At 38.1% G+C, this 18,277-nt stretch overlaps 1 protein-coding gene across 4 annotated transcripts in view; it reads left to right on the forward strand.

Moving 5' to 3' along the window:
- Positions 1 to 18,277, forward strand: part of usp2b (ubiquitin specific peptidase 2b) — a 58,274-nt gene that overhangs the window by 27,345 nt on the left and 12,652 nt on the right. Inside the window, exon 1 of one of the 4 annotated variants that reach the window (XM_051676991.1) lies at positions 17,210 to 17,748. The exons of the other annotated variants lie outside the window; for them this stretch is intronic. Within the exon in view, the coding sequence (XP_051532951.1) occupies positions 17,590 to 17,748 (159 nt within the window). The 5' untranslated portion in view covers positions 17,210 to 17,589. Of the gene's footprint in view, positions 1 to 17,209; positions 17,749 to 18,277 lie in introns of those variants that run through there. 4 annotated transcript variants of the gene reach the window in all.

Genomic DNA, 18,277 nt, shown 5'->3' on the forward strand with positions numbered 1-18,277 from the left:
CATTTAGAGGTCACAGTGATGAAACTCACCTTAGATGGCACAATGAAGTGTTTGTCGATAAAAATCTAAAGGATTTTTATAGAACTTTAAATTTTATTTTTAAGATAAAGTCCAGACTGTCTTACTATGCATGCACTAAATATAAGGAAGTTGTTAAAACATAAGATGAGCAATATTGTAATGCACAAGGAAGTCGTTAAATGTAGCTTTGTAGGTCAAGATGTCCAACACTGACACAAAAGGTTGTAATTATGAACAAGATTGTACATTTTCTGAAGAAAACACGAGTAGTGCTTGCCTGTGCAAAACTCTTTACTGCAATGCTAGGGTGTTGTGGGTGGTTTCCACAGCACAGCTATACAGTTACTAAGGTGTTCTGAATGGTTTTTTAGCAAGCTGCTATGTGGTTACTACTAGGGTGTTCCAGCCATGCTGACATGACTGTGAATTCGGTGACAGTAGGTTGGAAGTTCTTCTGCTGAAATCGGTCTGTACTTACCGAAATTCGAACCACTGCCCCCCTGTGGCTGAAGCTTGAAGTGTTGTTGAAATGTCCATAGGGTGGAGTCAAAAGCGAGTTGTATTTTTAGTTGTAAATGATGTAATACTGTCAACAGGAATGCATATTTTATTAATCCTATTCTCTAACCCAAACCCCAACCTAGTAATTCGACAGAATGGGATCAATTTCAGGGTACATGAACATTCGGAAGCAACATGCCAATTTCTTTTGTGATCATGTTGGCTCTGGGTGGCAGCTGTTAAGCTATTAGCTTAACTACATTACTCAGTAGTATAGTGAGAATCACCCTAGCACCAATTGAAATGAACTGGGCCTCACACAAGACACCAAGGTATGTGGTGATTTTTGATCACACTTCACTTAAGGTGTATGTTTGTGTGATTATTAATATCAGATGACCCCTCCCTCCATCCTCGGGGCACCAGCAAAGGAGTTTCACCTTGTCAGTAAAAGAATTATCCAAATGGACCATTCAATAAATAAATAAAAAATTTCAATTGGAAGGAGTTGGTCATCTGATTAATCTGAAGGATTCATGATTCTTGCAATCTGCAACATGCAGATATACAGCCCTTAGGTTGGTGCAGGTTTCTTCATCTGGAACACGCAGATGCACGAAACTTGAAGAGAAGTTTTGCTCACCAGAGCTAAACCTTGTCGCTGTAGTTATCTCCCTGGTATAGGGACTCCGAACTTGGTGTTGCAATAGTCTCTTGTAGTGAGACTTGGTACTTGGTCGATCTTGTACTCTCTCTCGGATGGAGACTAAGAAAGTTGGATCTGTTATCCTCTCTCTCATGGATTGAGACTTAGCATGTTGGATGGTTTATATTCTGTTACATTTCCTACCACTCAGGCCAGAGATTCAGAATTTTCATTATTATTTTGTCAATGCCTCTCTCTCGTAGAGTGAGACCAGAACAAAGGTGTTTTAGAAGTGTATCCTGTTAATGACCCTCTGAACAGGGACTGAAGACAAAAGTAGGGTCATCCGAAGGATAGTTTTATACCTTTCTGATGAGGAGGAAATTTCAGTTTGGCACCTTCCTGTTACAGGGTTATGATTGGCTGCTGACATTGGAGGGGGCCCACATAGTGTGGCTCACCCTCCCTTCTCTGTGTGGAACATTTGCATATTTTAAAGTACATAGTTAGAACAACGTCTTTAAAGTTTTATCTCTGCATTGTTCCTTTTCCAAACCTCTTCAGAAATACTCTTGGCATTTATCTTAAGTTATAGAGACCAAACATGATATTAAAAGATGAAATATTACACATGCATTAATTTATACCACCATAGTTCAGTTTGTGTGAACTATTATGCTAATTGAACAACTGCAATTTACATAAACATTTCTGTGAACAAATATGGAGTGGATGTGTTGCAGTTGGTGTCCATGTTAGAAAAGTTTGTGTGTAAAGATTTGTCTTTGTGGCTTCTTTGTTTCAGCTTTTTCACACAAGATATGTTAATGCTGCTTCGAGAGGTCTTAAAAAATGTGATGGTCCTTCTCACCTCTGGCCTTAGGATGGGAGGTTTGAGAGGTTGCTAAGAAACATCTCATTGACCAATGAGAAGGCTTTTCCAACCTGTTGGAAGATCTTTCCTGCCTTGTGAGGGGTGTCTGGCAGTTGTCCGAGCAGCTTATCTGATGGCTGTGTTTGACAATTGTTTGTGTTGGTCCAGCCACGGTCCAATTAAACTGGAGCAACTTTTCTTTGCCATTAACTGGCTCATGGAATGTCATCTGGTCCGATTGTTCACCACAGTAGTGAGGTGGTAGCTTTGCTAGTTTTTAAATCAAGTATCTTTTAGTAGCGAAGCTATTTTATTAATTAGGTAGTGGCTTAGCTTTGACAAAAGCTACAATGCTACAACATGCCGTGTACCCGGTGTTTACTGTTGCCAGTTTTGAAATCAGAACTAAAGATATCTGATTCACAAATGAATCACTCCTTTGAGTCCGTTCTTTAGAATTAGTTGGTCATGCATGATAGCAAAGTGGTCTGAATCGATTCACAATTCAATCTTAATGACTCGCACGCTGCTAAATGATTTAGAGCAGTTTCTCACTGACCATCACGCTAATGACTTAAACATGGAGAGCAAAGATAACACTGGTTGCAGTTGATATATTTATCTGCAGTCAATGGAAACCAAACCTGCAAATGTGTCCTATCATTTGTCAGTAATGAAGAAGGTCTTTATTACATTTAACATGTGTGCAGCTTGTGAATGACTACTTTTAGTGAATACACTTTCCAACCAAAAGAGTATCAAAACACTCAGTAGCCTGCATGAAAACACAAGTACCGTGGCATTACCATGTTTTTTGGACATGTACCAGTACCTGCGAGCACCATGTAAATACAGTGTTATGTGAATAGGGTAATCATATAGCAGAGTACCATGGTATTCTTTTAAGGCAGATGCTATTTTCACCCTGGTACAAATAAAGGTAGATGCTATTTGCACCCCTAATTAAATATTAACATACAGTATGGGGGCATCACTGCAGTAGTCTCACAGACACCTAACACCAACCCCTACCCCTAAACATGGTTACTATATTACAGTAACACAATATTGCTGTAGTAACACCATGGTTAATTGCATCAAATCTATTGTTTCTGCCAAAAACATGGTTACTGCAATATTACTATTGTAAAACTACCTTTATATTAAATTGTATGTATTATTATTAGTATTAAAGAAAATACTAAGAGAGGAAACAGCAAACAGAATGGGAAAAAGAGTGCGACAATTGTGGAATCGAACCCGGGTTGAAAAGGCACTGTCACATCGGCAACAATCGGCACTTACAACGCAGTTTGTCATAAATTTCTATGTTTCCAATTGACTATTGGGGTGCAAATAGTCACTCTGTTCTTTTAATTAACTTGACGCTACCATGTAAATACAATAGTATATAAATATGGTAACCATGTATAAAATTTCCGTGGTAGTACCATGGTATTCTTTAAAGTACCTTAAAGAGGCCCTATTATGCTTTTGGGATTTTACCTTTCCTTTAGTGTGTAACATAGCTCTTTGTGTATGTAAAATGTCTGCAAAGTTACAAAGCACAAAGTCCATGCAAAAGGGAGTTATTCTCTCCCACAGACAACACTGCTCAAGAACTACAAGAAACGGCTGGTTTGTAGTCCAGCCATTTCTTCCGTAAAGTATCTATGCCACAATGTAACACATTTGCATAATGCCTGCCTAAGGGCTACTTTGGCCCGCCTGCCAGGATGAGTTGGATTAGTGTTGTTGCCATGTCGAGAAGATGCTGTTTTCTTCACTGCGAAAGCAAAACCTCTTTGTTTGGACTTCCAAAGGCAGACGAATTGAAGAATCAGTGGTTAAAATGTATTTTAATTAATTAGCAGTACAACCACAATCAATGCCAGATTTTCAAGACAGTTACTCCTGAAAGATGGTGCAGTTCCCACTTTGTTGGGACAATCTGGCACTTCAGGATCACAACCTGTAAGTATGTTTGATTATTTGTGGATTTATCTGCTACAGAGAGTTCAAATGCGGAGTTTTGTGTTGTAGCTACGGTGTAAACCCAGTGCACAGTTGTAGGCCTCTGCTAACCTGCTAGCTAATGTTATTGTGTTGAAATAGTTTTGCTAATCAGCTGCGGGCCCACTTTTACCAACAATTGTGTAGAATTATGCAGATTGTTTGTCGTTCTTACTATCATGAATAGTGATCAAGTATGGAGATGGATTTATTTTTACAAATGGTAATTTTATGTCTGCAATCCATGGTATTGCTCGGCTAACTTGCTATGAAATGTTATTGTTTTGGTAAAGGTTTACTATTCAGCTGTGGGCCGGCTTTTACCTAAAACTGAGAAACAAAATGGTCGATCTCAAGGTCTTATATAATTATATAATTACAAGCTGTAATGTTACGGCCGCTATCCACATTAGTCCACGTCTAACTTGCTCACTAACTCTCTAATACCCCTGGGTAATGTCCTACCGGAAGTAAGCCTCTGTTCTCCATTCATATCTCGGGCAAAAAAATTTCGGCTACACCCATTTCAGCAAAAGATGACAAACTTAGATGCACTACGTGTCTTTTACTTGGAGCTTTGTTAGGTTCACAATAATCAACAGTATACTTGTAAGAAAGCTACTAAATTAAAACTTACCACTGTGAAACGTCCTGCTCAAGTCATGCTTGTGAAGGTGGTTCGGGTCGATCAGCTTGTTCTTCCAAACTTTCATTATCAGTTTCCGGCTAAACCTGGTACAGCAAAAACCGATGCCACTGTTACCATAGTTACAATAGTGTTTACAGAGCTGCTCAGGAATACTCCAGAGCTGAAACTCGGTTATGGCAAGGGGCGTTACATTTCCGAAAAACGCTCTACATGGTTGACCAATCACAACAGTCTAGGCCAGCTGACCAATCAGGGCAGACTGGGCTTTTCGGAAAGGGGGGCTTTAAAGAGACAGGAGCTAAATCAGAGTGTTTCAGCCAGAGTATGAAGAGAGGGGAGCAGCAATGTACAGTGTGAGAAAAGTAATGTGTTTTTCAACATTAAAGCATGTAAACCTATTCTAGTAGACCCCTAAAATTTTATTATGAACCTGTAAATTAGCATAATATGGGCTCTTTAAAGCACCATGTAAATACAATAGTATATAAATATGGTAGCATATATTAAAGTACCATGGTACTACTAGGGTATTCTTTGAAGTACTTTGAAGCACCATCTGATACCATCAGATATTGGAGTGTTATTGCTGGGGTCAAAATCACTGATATCACATTTTTTCCCCATTCTGATGGTTGTAGTGAACATTAACTGAAGCTCCTGCCCCGTATTTGCATGATGTTATGCACTGCACTGCTGCCACACAATTGGCTCATTAGATAATCGAACACAAATGGTGCGAAATGAGTTACGAGTTAGTGAGTTGCCTAAGTTTCATACTTGGGGTTAGGGGTTTGTTCAAATGCTAAAACACTAAGTATGAGCTATAGTATAATTATTTCATAATAAATCATAATAAACTTCTGCTCAGTTGGATCAAAGCTATTCATGCATGTTTTGGTTGGTACACTATAAGTGTGATTCTTTTTAGTGTTATTAAGTTATGCGTTCTGCAGCTCTGTCTAATGTTTATTTATGAGTGCACTGATTGAATTATTTAGAGGTCACGGTGATGTTTTTGTGAAGTGTCAGGGTTGTGATATTGGTGTGTGTTGTGAGTGTGTATTGGAAGCATTTAGAGGTCAGTGTGATGTTTTGGTTCTATTTCTTACTGGCGGGTTCAGAATGAGTCACTGCAGTGGTTCTGGTGACATCACTCCGTCTGCGTCGAGGTCTGGAGCTTATTATAGAGTCTAACACATGCACCCTTTCTATTTTTCCCTTGTTCCGTCATACACCCAGTTTGCAAAAATGTGTTTTGTGTACAGTGGCTGTATAAAGAAAGCATGCTTCTCCTCCTTCATAATTTTACTCCCATAATCCTGTGTTCCTTCAACCATCCCCTACTGACACTCTTCTGTGCTGACTCGACACTTTATCCACTAACCTGCTTAAACTATCTTAAGGCCTCCAACAGTTAATGATTAAATGAGAAGCCAATTACCAAGAATCTACCGCTATAAAACAGAGACTCATGCCCGACCATTCTCACCCTTTCCCTGCTCAATTCCTCCAGCATGCGAGCTCCACTGATTGGTTCCCTGAGAGCAATGACCACTGTGACAGTCTCACTGTGGAGGCCTGTTGTGCAACAGCTCTGCATTCTGATTAGCTCCGTTATGTAAACACCAGTCTTTCCCAGAGTGTGTATGGATTTTTGTATGTAAAATATGTGTGCAAGGCACTAAATTCCATGGCAGTTTTCTTTTCTCATTTCTAGACTTTTAATGGTTTCTTCCATAAGGAGTCAAAGGTCATGTGAGGGCAGAGGAAATGGAACTACCCCTGAAGAATGTGTTGTATCAGGTGTTTTCTGAGAGAGGTGACAGTAAAGGGGTGAATCTCACAAAACCTGTCAAGAACATGTCTGGGTCATATTTCACCCCAAAATCTGAATCTGAAATAAATTATATTTGGCTCTAAGTAAAGGATTGCTAGGATAATTTGAATTGTGTCATAGAGCACGTTTAAATGCACATCAATGTAATAACATTGCATTAAGAAAATCAGCTTGTTCCAATAAACCAACAATGTAAGAAACCCACGTTTCCATAAGATTAACAAAATCATCAGATCATTCTCTGCTTTTAACGTCAAAATATATGCACATTTGATAAGCCAGTAAGAACACCAATGTTTACATGCAACACGAAATCAGGGTAAAAGGCAAAAATCTAAGTGTACTGATCGTTTACATTTTAACTGTTTATGGGGGTATTTACACTTGGTCACTTCATGCATTTTTACTGATCAGATTGCTATCTGATCATGAAAAGAACAGGTGTGAATGCCCTCCAAGACAGATTCGAGGCAGATATAAATCCGATCACTCAAACCACTTCCGGAGGTGATGCATTCAATTTGAAGCTCTGTTAAGTGTAAAAGCATCTGGCTGTTCAAGCTACATATGTAAACCTTACTCCGACCAAACAGCGCATAAGGAAAATGCAAAACATCGCAGCTGATAGCGAGTATTTGCAAAGCACTTGCGTTGCGCAGTAAAAAATAACAAAGAAAGGAACGGATGCACGTTGTAAAAGAGAACTTTTTTCTTCTTATATTTGATGCAGATCGCTAACGAAAACTGAAACTAAACACCACTAAAGCACAGATGACGCGCATGGACATATCTGACCTACGACAAGCCCCAAGGGGAAAATACACAGCGCGCACACAGACACACACGTGCACTGGGCAAAGTCACTTGGAATCAAATAATAAATCACATCTTATAAATTCACTGCCTGCATTAGCATAATCACGGAAGTAGACTCTGTTTAATTTGCATATAGTGCAGGAATTGAAGATCGGATTTATATCCGTTTGCCAGTGACACACTGATGTGGTCAAGTGTAAAAGAAATGTGATTATTCAATAGGATAGCAATTCAATCAGTAGAAACGCATGAAGTGACCAAGTGTAAATACTCTCTTTGACCTTACTATATAAAAGTAAAACATTTACAGCATTTACACAGCCACAGCCCGTGCATTTTAAGTCTAGGCCTTCAGTGCGATTCATGCCATTTAGAAAACACAGTTTCACAATGAATAAGACACCGTATGCCCATCATACATTATGTGGCAGTCAACTAATAATACCAATTGACATTTTAAAAACACATCCACACACAAAAGCCAGAACCAAGGAGGTCTAATACCAAGAAAAAGCTCTCTAATAATATTTGCGATTAAATTTTGCTTGCTATTCAAAACTTGATCCGACACTGAATGCTCAAGCAGCCTAATTTACACTTAGAAAACTCCTGATGTTGCTATAACAATGCAAAAAGAACTTACTAATTTACTTGAAGTGAAAATCAGTCCTCCTTTCCTGTTTAATTAATCAATCACATGATCATGCAGAACATCTTAGGTTTTTAAATCCATAAGGATCTCTTTCTCAACGGCAATAACAGCAGTGATGACAGCCAACTCGTCAGCAAGATCTCGCGCTCTTCGCTTTCAAATTATGTACATCACTTAAAGCATGATTGCATCACTCAAGGCCAGCTAGAAGGCCTGCACTGGGACATATCCTTAAGACCACACCCACAAGAACAAATAAATCAATCTGATTGGCTGATGAATCTGACATCTGTTGAGGGATTCTGTGGAAATTCTGAAGGCCTGATGGGGTGGAGCTCAGACTCACGCACTGCTTCGGCTAAGGATCATGGCTTCGGGCATGCGATTTGTGAAACAGTCACACTTTGCTTGTAAGCATCAAGAAATAAATTCTGATTGGATAAATTTTTTTGTTTTTTGCTATTCGTTTGTAGATTAATTAGGAGTGGAAAGCGATTGAAAATACATAGGCAAAAAGGTCAATGAGAATGAAAGGATGAAAAAATATTTATTTATTTGGCATGTTATGCCAGCAGAGAAGGCTTTGCTGGCCCTGAGAAATCGCCACTGCATTTACATGACCTAACACGCTGTTGTAGGGCATCACAATTAAACGAATATATAATCGAGATTACAATAACAGCTGCCAAAATTAACTAATTTTGAAAACATGAAAATAATATGCTTAAATATGCAATATAACAATGACTAGAATTCAATTTAAAAAGTCATAAATATTAGTAAACGTCACAGTAACTTCCCCCGACAACGTAGATACATCATGATCGATTAACACACGACAAATGTTCGATTTATACAAGCATGACAAGCAGTATTAGCTTCAACAACCCTACCAGAAAACATATCCAGCATTACGGCAGGTAAACAACGTCACCAAACGGATAACAGATAAACATCCATCCAGATTGCTGCGATGCTGTCCTGAACTGTGTGAGTGTGACTGACTGAACTGAACGTAGTTTCTCCAGCCGGATTATGAGACAGCCGGTACATCTTTCCTGTGTTTACGGACATTAGGGCTGGGTGAAAAATGTTATCTCTATTTATTGCAATAAAAAAAAGTCCACGATATCGATGATAAGCTTTTGAGTAATTTCTGATATTTAGCCTGTGTTCTACATCTAGAAGATCAGGTGCATGTCGCTAAAAATGCAAGCAGTTCGGCTTTCTCAGACTGCATGAAGTTGCTAACGTTAGCTGCCTTGCTAACGATTAGGCTACGCCAATCACCCAGTCGGGACAGCAAGACATCATGATGATGGTTGCACCCTCTCATCGTCTTTAGTGAGCAATGCGACAAATCAGCAGTGCTGTGTACACCAGATCTGATCTTTCTGTGCTGTATTCTTGAATATATTTCTCTAGCAGAGAACACGCTTCATTTATGCCCTGTCCCGCTCTGCACGCATATTTCCCCGCATGTGAGTAGACATCAGGCGCCGCATAAGTTAACATGGTTTCAGAGCACCTGTAGACCATAACGTTTTTTCCTTCTAATTTTAGCTTTATTAATCAGCATGTTACGAGCCTTTCATAATAAACAGATTTCTGTTCTAATTTCGTGAAATTAATCAGATTTCATCATCTCTGGCATGGATGACAAGGAAGGATAATAAAATTACTTGTTTGTAGCCTTGTCTTTCTCACTTTAATGAAAATATATAAATGGTCCATTCAGAATTTTACATTTTCTAAATTTTCTCTCAGGGGATACCCCTGAACCCCCATACAGTATCATTCCTTAGTCACAAGGGCTTCTATGCCCCCATACTTGCTATCTGAATGAAACCAAAATATAAAAATAATTTGAATGTAAAAATTATATGCTGTCATTATGCTTCAAAACTGTCATTTAATGTTATCTTTTAACATTCATATCCAACTGCACTTGATTGGTAATATATTTTGGTAGAAAATCCCTAAGAAACCACTGCTTTGGATGTCTCTGTACACCCAGTGCAGTTTTGTATGGACTATTTTGGCTGTTTAGGATTTTTTTTTCTTTTCTTCCTTTCTTCTGCCAACTTGGAAATTATAAAATGTCCAATGTGAAAATGTGAATGTATATCATGATAAATATCGATATCGAACTATATGAAAAAGAATATCTTGATAATATTTTTGCCCATATCGCCCAGCCGTAACGGATATGATGTAATGACGCAAGGATGTAAGTCACAAGCCAGCGATTTTGCGCCAAATCCGACCCAACAGCTCAAAATACAAATCTTTTTGATTGGCTTACCGTAGTGAATCTGGGTAAAAGTAAGGACGTTGTTTTGAACACTGATTGTTTAAAAGAACAATATGTAACATTGACATTAAAAGCATTAAAAATGGGTACTGCAGTCCAAATACCGCCCCCTCCTCCCCAGACTCATACGGGTTGCCAGGTTGAGGACATGCAACAGGAACAAGCAAACTGACAATGGCAAGCGCTGAGCCTTATACTGTAAGTTGATCAGCTAATATATACATTTGCAATGTTTTTATTGTTTGCAAATTATAAAACAGCTCATGTGGATTTTTTATTACTCTGTCAGTGTTAGCTAGATGTATTGTTGGCTTCCATGGCTGCAGCACGCTTTGTTTGCCCGCTAACTTGTTTCAAATCTGGCAGTACTATTGGGAAATGGGCAGTGGGCGGGATCACACAGGCCAAAGCACAAACAGAAATTCCGGCCCGGAACAGACATTTCAAAGTAGAATATACTGGCTGTAGCATTGTTTTCAGAGAAGCCAGTATATCAATTTAGCATGTTTCCTAAATTTCTGATAACATATTATGATAATTTTATGCTTTAGTACAGTAAATATATTACATATTGCAATTTAAGTACTTAATAAATAATGTCAATTTGTTCATTTTTAACCAAAAAAATCATACTTAGTGCAGCTTTAATGTAAATTCTATTAATCGCAATTATGATGTCAAGGGCAATAATTGTCAATTATGATTTTTGTCATAATTGTGCAGCCCTACTTTGTCGGCTTTTTAAGCATAATCGATATAAGAATGTGCATGTAAACACGCATATTATTTGCATGACAATACAGTACATTTCCCCCAAATTCTAACTGCCACAATACGAAAAAAATTCAAATAAAATATTCTTACTGTAATGTGTAAAAAATAATTATGTATTAATGAGAATCACCATTTAGTATAAAGGGAATTACCAAAAAATTTAATTGTCTTGAAATTTAATTTTGAATTTGAGTTTAAATGTGACCTGGACATATTTTTGTGCAATTCATCTAGAGTATATTTTAGTCTGCAGTAGTCAGCGGGAGTTATGTGTAGTCTGTCAGTGAATGTGTGATTATGTGAGCTCTCTGACACCATGCTTTTGTGCTCATACTGTACTGTTATTCTGGTTTGTTTATATTCAAGGTTTTGAACATAATTTTGAACAGACAGCCCCTCTAATGCTTTATGTCTCTCTTTCTGTCTTACACATAAGCACATCTGTTAGTCATTGCAGTGAGATGGCGATGCTTTGGCATGTCCACCACTGATGATGTGGATTGTGGCCGGCATCAGTAGAAGGCTCAGCACACAGCTTCAAACAGCTCTTATGTAAGCTTGATTCAGAGTGGCGTTTCATAAGATGAATGCAATTATTTGCGCAGAATAGGCCAGCTCTGCCATGCTTTAGATAGTTCTTACATAATAGGCTGGTGAATAAACACAGGAGAGCTTTAGAAAAGCACCACTACAGCTTTTGCCGTTGTTCCCACACAAATTGCCCTATGGCTGCTTCAGGGTCACTGGTCTGTTGGGCCTTTTAGTGTGGAGCAGTTTAGGGTGAGGTAATGGGGTCATTGGAGGATAGATGTAGGGCAGTGTTAGTACCAATATTGAGTCATGAAGCTCCACCTACCACATTCCATAACACAAAAAGTTCCATTATATCCTGTCACCTCATATTGTTAAAGTAAAAATGCCCTTATTTAAAAGCACATTGTGTGGTTGTACTTGTTTGCATATAACAAAATAATCTTGGCATGCAAATACAAGAATATTATTCCAAATACAAAAATGAAAGAGGAATAATTCCTTGAACAGCAGACAGAACAATCAGGTTACAATACATAAACTGAAGTGTAACTTGGATAGGAAGGCTTTTTAAATGTGCAAATATCACCTTTATTGCTTTCAAGGGACAGCCCTGCAATCATTCATTATTAGCACAAATGCAAAGTCTGCCAGATGTGATGGCCAAGAATGTCTGATGCAAGCCCTTCCATTATTATGTTTTAACATATTATGTTCTCACTCAATGAGCTGGTACTACACTGAGGCAAGTATCTGACTTACTTGGAGAACATTTCTATGTGCGAGATATGAGATATGATGCAAAACCAGTCATTTTTGTATTATTATTTCAGATGTAAAAAGTGATCAATTAGGAGGATTTGTCTTCACGGTGACCTCTTTATGCTCATAAGTTTTGTAATAGGTAACTTAAAAAGTAAAAGTGCTCTCCGCAATTCTCTTAATTCTTATTATTGATGCTCATTAGATTCTGAATAAGAACATTGATTGGGGTAGGGGGTAATATAATCTTAGTGGTCCTTAAAGGAATATTCCAGGTTAAATTCAAGTTAAGCTCAAACGACAGCATTTGTGGCATCATGTTGATTACCAAAAAAAATAAAATTTTTGACTTGACCCTCCTTTTCTTAAAAACAAAACTGGGTTACAGTGAGGCACTTACTGAAGTGAAATTGGGCTAATCCATAAATGTTAAAATATTCAAAGTCATAAACAACATGCTTAACATGATTTTGTAAGATTTTACAACTCTGTTGCCATGACTATTTAACGCCGTATCCCTAAAACGACTTCAAAAAACATGAATTTAAAAAAAAATCAGCTGAAATAATATAAAAATGTTAACAGAAGAATTATAAGCTTAACATTTCTGCCTTGAAACTTGTTTATAGTGGATTATGAAAATATACTTAATGCACTGTAATAATGCATTCACAATGCTTTATAATACACCTTAAAATAGGCTGCATGTTCTCATTAATAAATGTAACTACAGTTATAATACATTACAATACTTACTTATTATTATCATAGTATAAGTATCATTACAAAGTATACCTTATGTTTTAATGCATTATACATTATTAAGGGAATAGTTCACCCAAAAATGAAAATTCTCTCATCATTTACTCACCCTCATTACAGTATGAACAGTATGAATGTCTTTCTTTCTTCTGCTGAACACAAATGAAGATTTTAGAAGAATATCTCTGTAGGTCCATACAATGCAAGTGAATGGTGACCAGACATTTGAAGCTCCAAAAATCACATAATGTCAGCATAAAAGTAATCTATATGACTCCAGTGGTTTAATCCATGTCTTCAGAATCTATATGATAGGTGTGGGTGAGAAACAGATCAATAATTAAGTCCTTTTTTTTAACTATAAATCTCCACTTTCGCTTTCACATTCTTTCCACATTGTGAAAGTGAAAGTGGAGATTTATAGTTAAAAAAAAGGACTTAATTATTGATCTGTTTCTCACCCACACCTATAATATCGATTCTGAAGACATGGATTTAACCACTTGCATTGTATGGACCTACAGAACTGAGATATTGTAATAAAAATCTTGTGTTCAGCAGAAGAAAAAAGTCAGGGGGGTTGGGTGTGCTTGTAGGGGGGCAACAGAAACATTAAGTAAAACATTATTTGCTGTTTTAATATTTGCGACATGCAGTTTTTTTAAATACAACCAAAGATTCACCAAATTTGAGTACAAATTTTACAATTTTAATTTTAAAATATATAAACGAACAGGCTCATGACAAATGTTTTTCAATACAAAAGTCAGTACACCCTAACATTCTGGTTTTACCCACAAACTTTAAGCCATGTTGCCATGCTGTTCTTTAGAATGACTAATGCAGTAAAATTATTGGGTAAAATTAATGATAGGCTAGAATTTAATCAGTAGGCTATAATCAGCATGTACAGGTCTTGTAAATGGTCACCATTTCCTTTTTTTCTTTTTTTTTTCTCCCAATTTGGAATGCCCAATTCCAAATGCGCTTTTGTAAATCCTCATGGTCGCGTTGTGATTTTAACAAACACTAAATTAAAGACAGTGGAAAAAAATGCCTAATTATAAATAACATTAGTGTGAACTGTGTTGTTCCAGAAATGAAAACCTGTCAGATACACATACAAAAAATATTTTATAATAAATGCTTGCCAAATAAGAACGATCTCTAATGAGTTGGGCTCAGGTGCATTGAATAAGGCAGAAAATCAGATCCAGATCAGGTTTCGTGATAATAACATTGGACATTGCGCTATAAAAGCAACTTAACTTACACTTACATTTACACCAGCAAGTATAATCCACATTACATAGAACTGAAACTGGAGCTGGCAGGTCCGTAGATGTGAAACTAACGCTGAAATTCAACCTTATCTCCAGAAGTTGGCTCGTTATTCATTTGACATTCGATTTGTCCTACCCGTGCTCTCTGGTGCTGTCAATTTTACAACAATATCATTAGCACAATTAGGTTAAAGAATATATGACTGCAACAGGCATAAAACATTGAATTCAAACAGTCATAGCTTGTTGTAGCTGGAGAATTATGCTTAAAAATGCTCCGATGGGCTTTCATTAAACTAGCGCTTGTAAGGGGCTGTCTGAAAATTCTACCCACATACTAAATTGTCGGAGGTGTCCTAGTTTTCATTTATTTTTATTTATTTATTTATTTATTTTGGATTTTTCCCCTTTTTAACCCAATTTGGAATGCCCAATTTCCAGTGTGCTTTTAAGTCCTTGCGGTCGTGTAGTGATTCGCCTCAATCCGGGTGGTGGAGGATGAATCCCAGTTGCCTCCGTGTCAGAGACCATCAACCTGCGCATCTTATCACGTGGCTTGTTGAGCGCGTTGCCACGGAGACATAGCGCGTGTGGAAGCTTCACGCCATCCAGAACGAACCACATTATAGCGACCACGAGGAGGTTACCCCATGTGAAGTGTAAGTTATGCGTACAATTTACAATCTTTAGAGTGTAAATGTTTTTAATAAGTGTTTAAGGCTGTTGCACTGAACACTTGGACACCAGTTACATTTTAGCACAGTGTGTGGACTTTTCAGACGATCACAGCTAGGGCTGCACCTAATGATTATTTTTTTATCAATTAATCTAACGATTATTTTTCTGATTAGTCGATTAATCTAACTACTAATTTGCCGATTATTCTAAAGATTTTTTTATAATTATTACTTGATTAATATAACAATTAATTAACCCAAAATAAATATAAAAACTTGTCTCATTAATATTTCAATATTTTATTAAATCATCTTCTCTTAAACACAAACAAGTGTACAAGAAACAAAGTGTGCACTGCAGGGCATTATTCTGCAACAAAAAACAGTGTTACTATGAATGCAAACTTTAATACAGTGAAAAAGACACTCTATTAGCATAACATAAATATATAAATAAATAAAAATTTCCAACATTCTTTTGAATGTCCATGTACTAAAATAAAATATTTGATGCCATGAGTGTACCTTCATTTACTATTACTATTATTTTGAATGGCCATTGAAAATGAAGCAATGTGATAATTTTACCTGGTTGCAAAAAGTAGTCTGTTAATTTACCTGATGAACTTTCACCTTTTGCTGACCCTTTATGCTTCGCAGAGCTAATGTGTGCTTCTAAATCACTTGCACCTTTATTAGCAACTGACACAAAAGTGCCAGCTTTACATGTCATACCTTCTGCTTTTCACGAAATTCGACCTGGACGAAAGCATGGGAATTTTTTGTGCAAATCTTCTGTAAATTTGCACTTTCGTTTGGGCATCGTTTCCACTCAGCTGTCATTTGCTGCTACTGTCAAGCAACTGTTTGATGCCGAACACGACAGCACTTTGTGCGTTCGCAGAGAGATTGACAGGCAGGAATTTGGCCAATAGTTGCTGCAAGCCTCTTATAATCGACCAATTGGTGTGCAAGAGGGGTTAAAGCAATGCAAATATGCACGCACGAAGTATTAGACCAGATGCACGTCATAATGCAACTAAAGCCGAATACCGGACATTTTCGCAAATTTAGAAATCCCGGCTGGACGCTTTTTTAAGGTCCGAAAAAGAGGACATGTCCAGGAAAAAGAGGATGTATGGTCACCCAACGTTAGCAGCGGTGGAGAAATTACTTTTAACATGGGGGCGATGAGGAAACATTTAGAAATTCAATTTAAAGTGACTACTACTAACAGAAACACGTGTTGTAATACTAATATGTCATGCTTGGGTGGGGACAAAAAGTAAACAGCACTTATGGTGCTGCCTTGCTGCCGTCTTGACAAAGTGCTCCGGGATGCTTTCGCTTCAAGTGTTCGTTCATGGCGGTTGTACTGCTGTGATAAGCCATTTCCAATTTGCATAGCTTACACAGCACCGCATTGTTGGGTCTCTGGCTAAAATACTCCCACGCTTTAGATGACCGTAGGCGAGTTTTTTTTTTAGCTGCAGCTTGTTCTTCGGGGGAATCCATGCTTAAACCGGGCGCTGCCATTTTAATTACTCCATTGCGATGTGCCGACGCATGTTATGCAAATCTACGTATTTCTGTAATCGATGACATCGATTACGTCGATGAATCGTCCCAGCCCTAATCACAGTGAATATTTAATAAACATTGACCTTAAATTCAACTTTACCCTGCTAAATATTATGCAGTCATAATGCATTGTTTATATATATATATATATATATATAAAATTTGATTGGTCTATTTATTATGATGTGGGGTCTGAACTCTCAGTGGGATGGAAAATGAGAATACCACTCTTACCATTCTACCACTCCAATTTAGGGGGGCCACTGGGGGGGCACTGGCACCCCCTGACCCCACTCCCCCAAAACCGCCCCTGCTGTAAACAGACATCCTCTGGTTCTGCGCCCCGCTGTACCTGCTGCTGTCAGTGATGAATGGGAAGGTCTTGTCCTCTGTTGCCTGACGTCTAGGCAAGCATGAGGCATTTTCTGACGTCTCTCTCTCGTGCCGAGGGGGCGGGTGCACGCCGGAGTAAAAGCAAACAGCACACGGACTTTTCCATCAAACCTTTACCAATATCTGCCGCTGAGCGATCGCGCACCCGGGCTACAATCACAACCGGGTGAATGCAGAACGACGAGTAACTTTAATAAACGCTGTAAGAAGCATTTAAACGCGAGTAAAATTCTGTATCTTTTATCTGTTTCGTTATTTATTTTTTATGCAACCTGCGCTATCCGTCCGCATCTCTCTCTCTCTCTCTGTCAAAGTGCATTGACTGAGCATTGTGCATTAGAAGAATATCACCTGAGGAATACAATAAGGGACTTGACATCTGTCAGAGAGACCGCACGAAGAAGAGGATCTTAATACAACAGCAGCATCACCCAGGAATATTGGCTTTGGTGTTTTAAAGTCACATTAACACCAGACACAAACTGTAGCTTTCTCAAGTCAAAATGCCGAGCATTCGACAGTCGTACACTGTCACTGTCCCAGAGGAACCCCCGGCATCTGCTTTCACCTTCATCAAGCAGGATATGCGCAGAAAAAGTCCAACAATGTCTCGCTCTATGCTGGTGTCCACATTTGTGGGGCTTCTCATTAACCAGGCTAAGGTAAGCCTATAACTCACACATCGCAAACAATTTGTTATGCGTTTGAATAGAAGTGCAACTCGTTAACACAAACATAAAACCTTATCTTTGGAGGGAACCAACTCCTAACATTCTATAAACGTTCCTTTTAGGTTTTATTTTTCATAGCCATAAACTAACGTTCCCAAAACGTTCTGTGAACCAAAATAGTTTCTTATGTGATAATACTTATACTCTCAGAGACGATGTTTTTATGGAATATGAACGTTTAGATGTCTGTACATGTACAGTAATAGCACCGAGACACTATTAAACGCCTCACTGGTTTGTAATCAGACTCTTGGTTAAGTGCGAATCATGCGGACGTTTTTCCCGAAAGCGTTCTCAGAACTCCACACAAACACACGTCCAGATATGCCGCTGTCTATGACCTTGCCAAAGTGACCAGCTGGAATGTCAGCTTTTACCTCGGCGTGTTTTCAGATTAAACTGCTAGTTTAAACGAATGGACCTGTTCGAATTTCGCTGTGAGAGAACGGCGCGCGACACC

This window comes from Myxocyprinus asiaticus, chromosome 3 (genome assembly GCF_019703515.2).
Source record: "Myxocyprinus asiaticus isolate MX2 ecotype Aquarium Trade chromosome 3, UBuf_Myxa_2, whole genome shotgun sequence".
Classification (NCBI taxonomy): Eukaryota; Metazoa; Chordata; class Actinopteri; order Cypriniformes; family Catostomidae; genus Myxocyprinus; species Myxocyprinus asiaticus.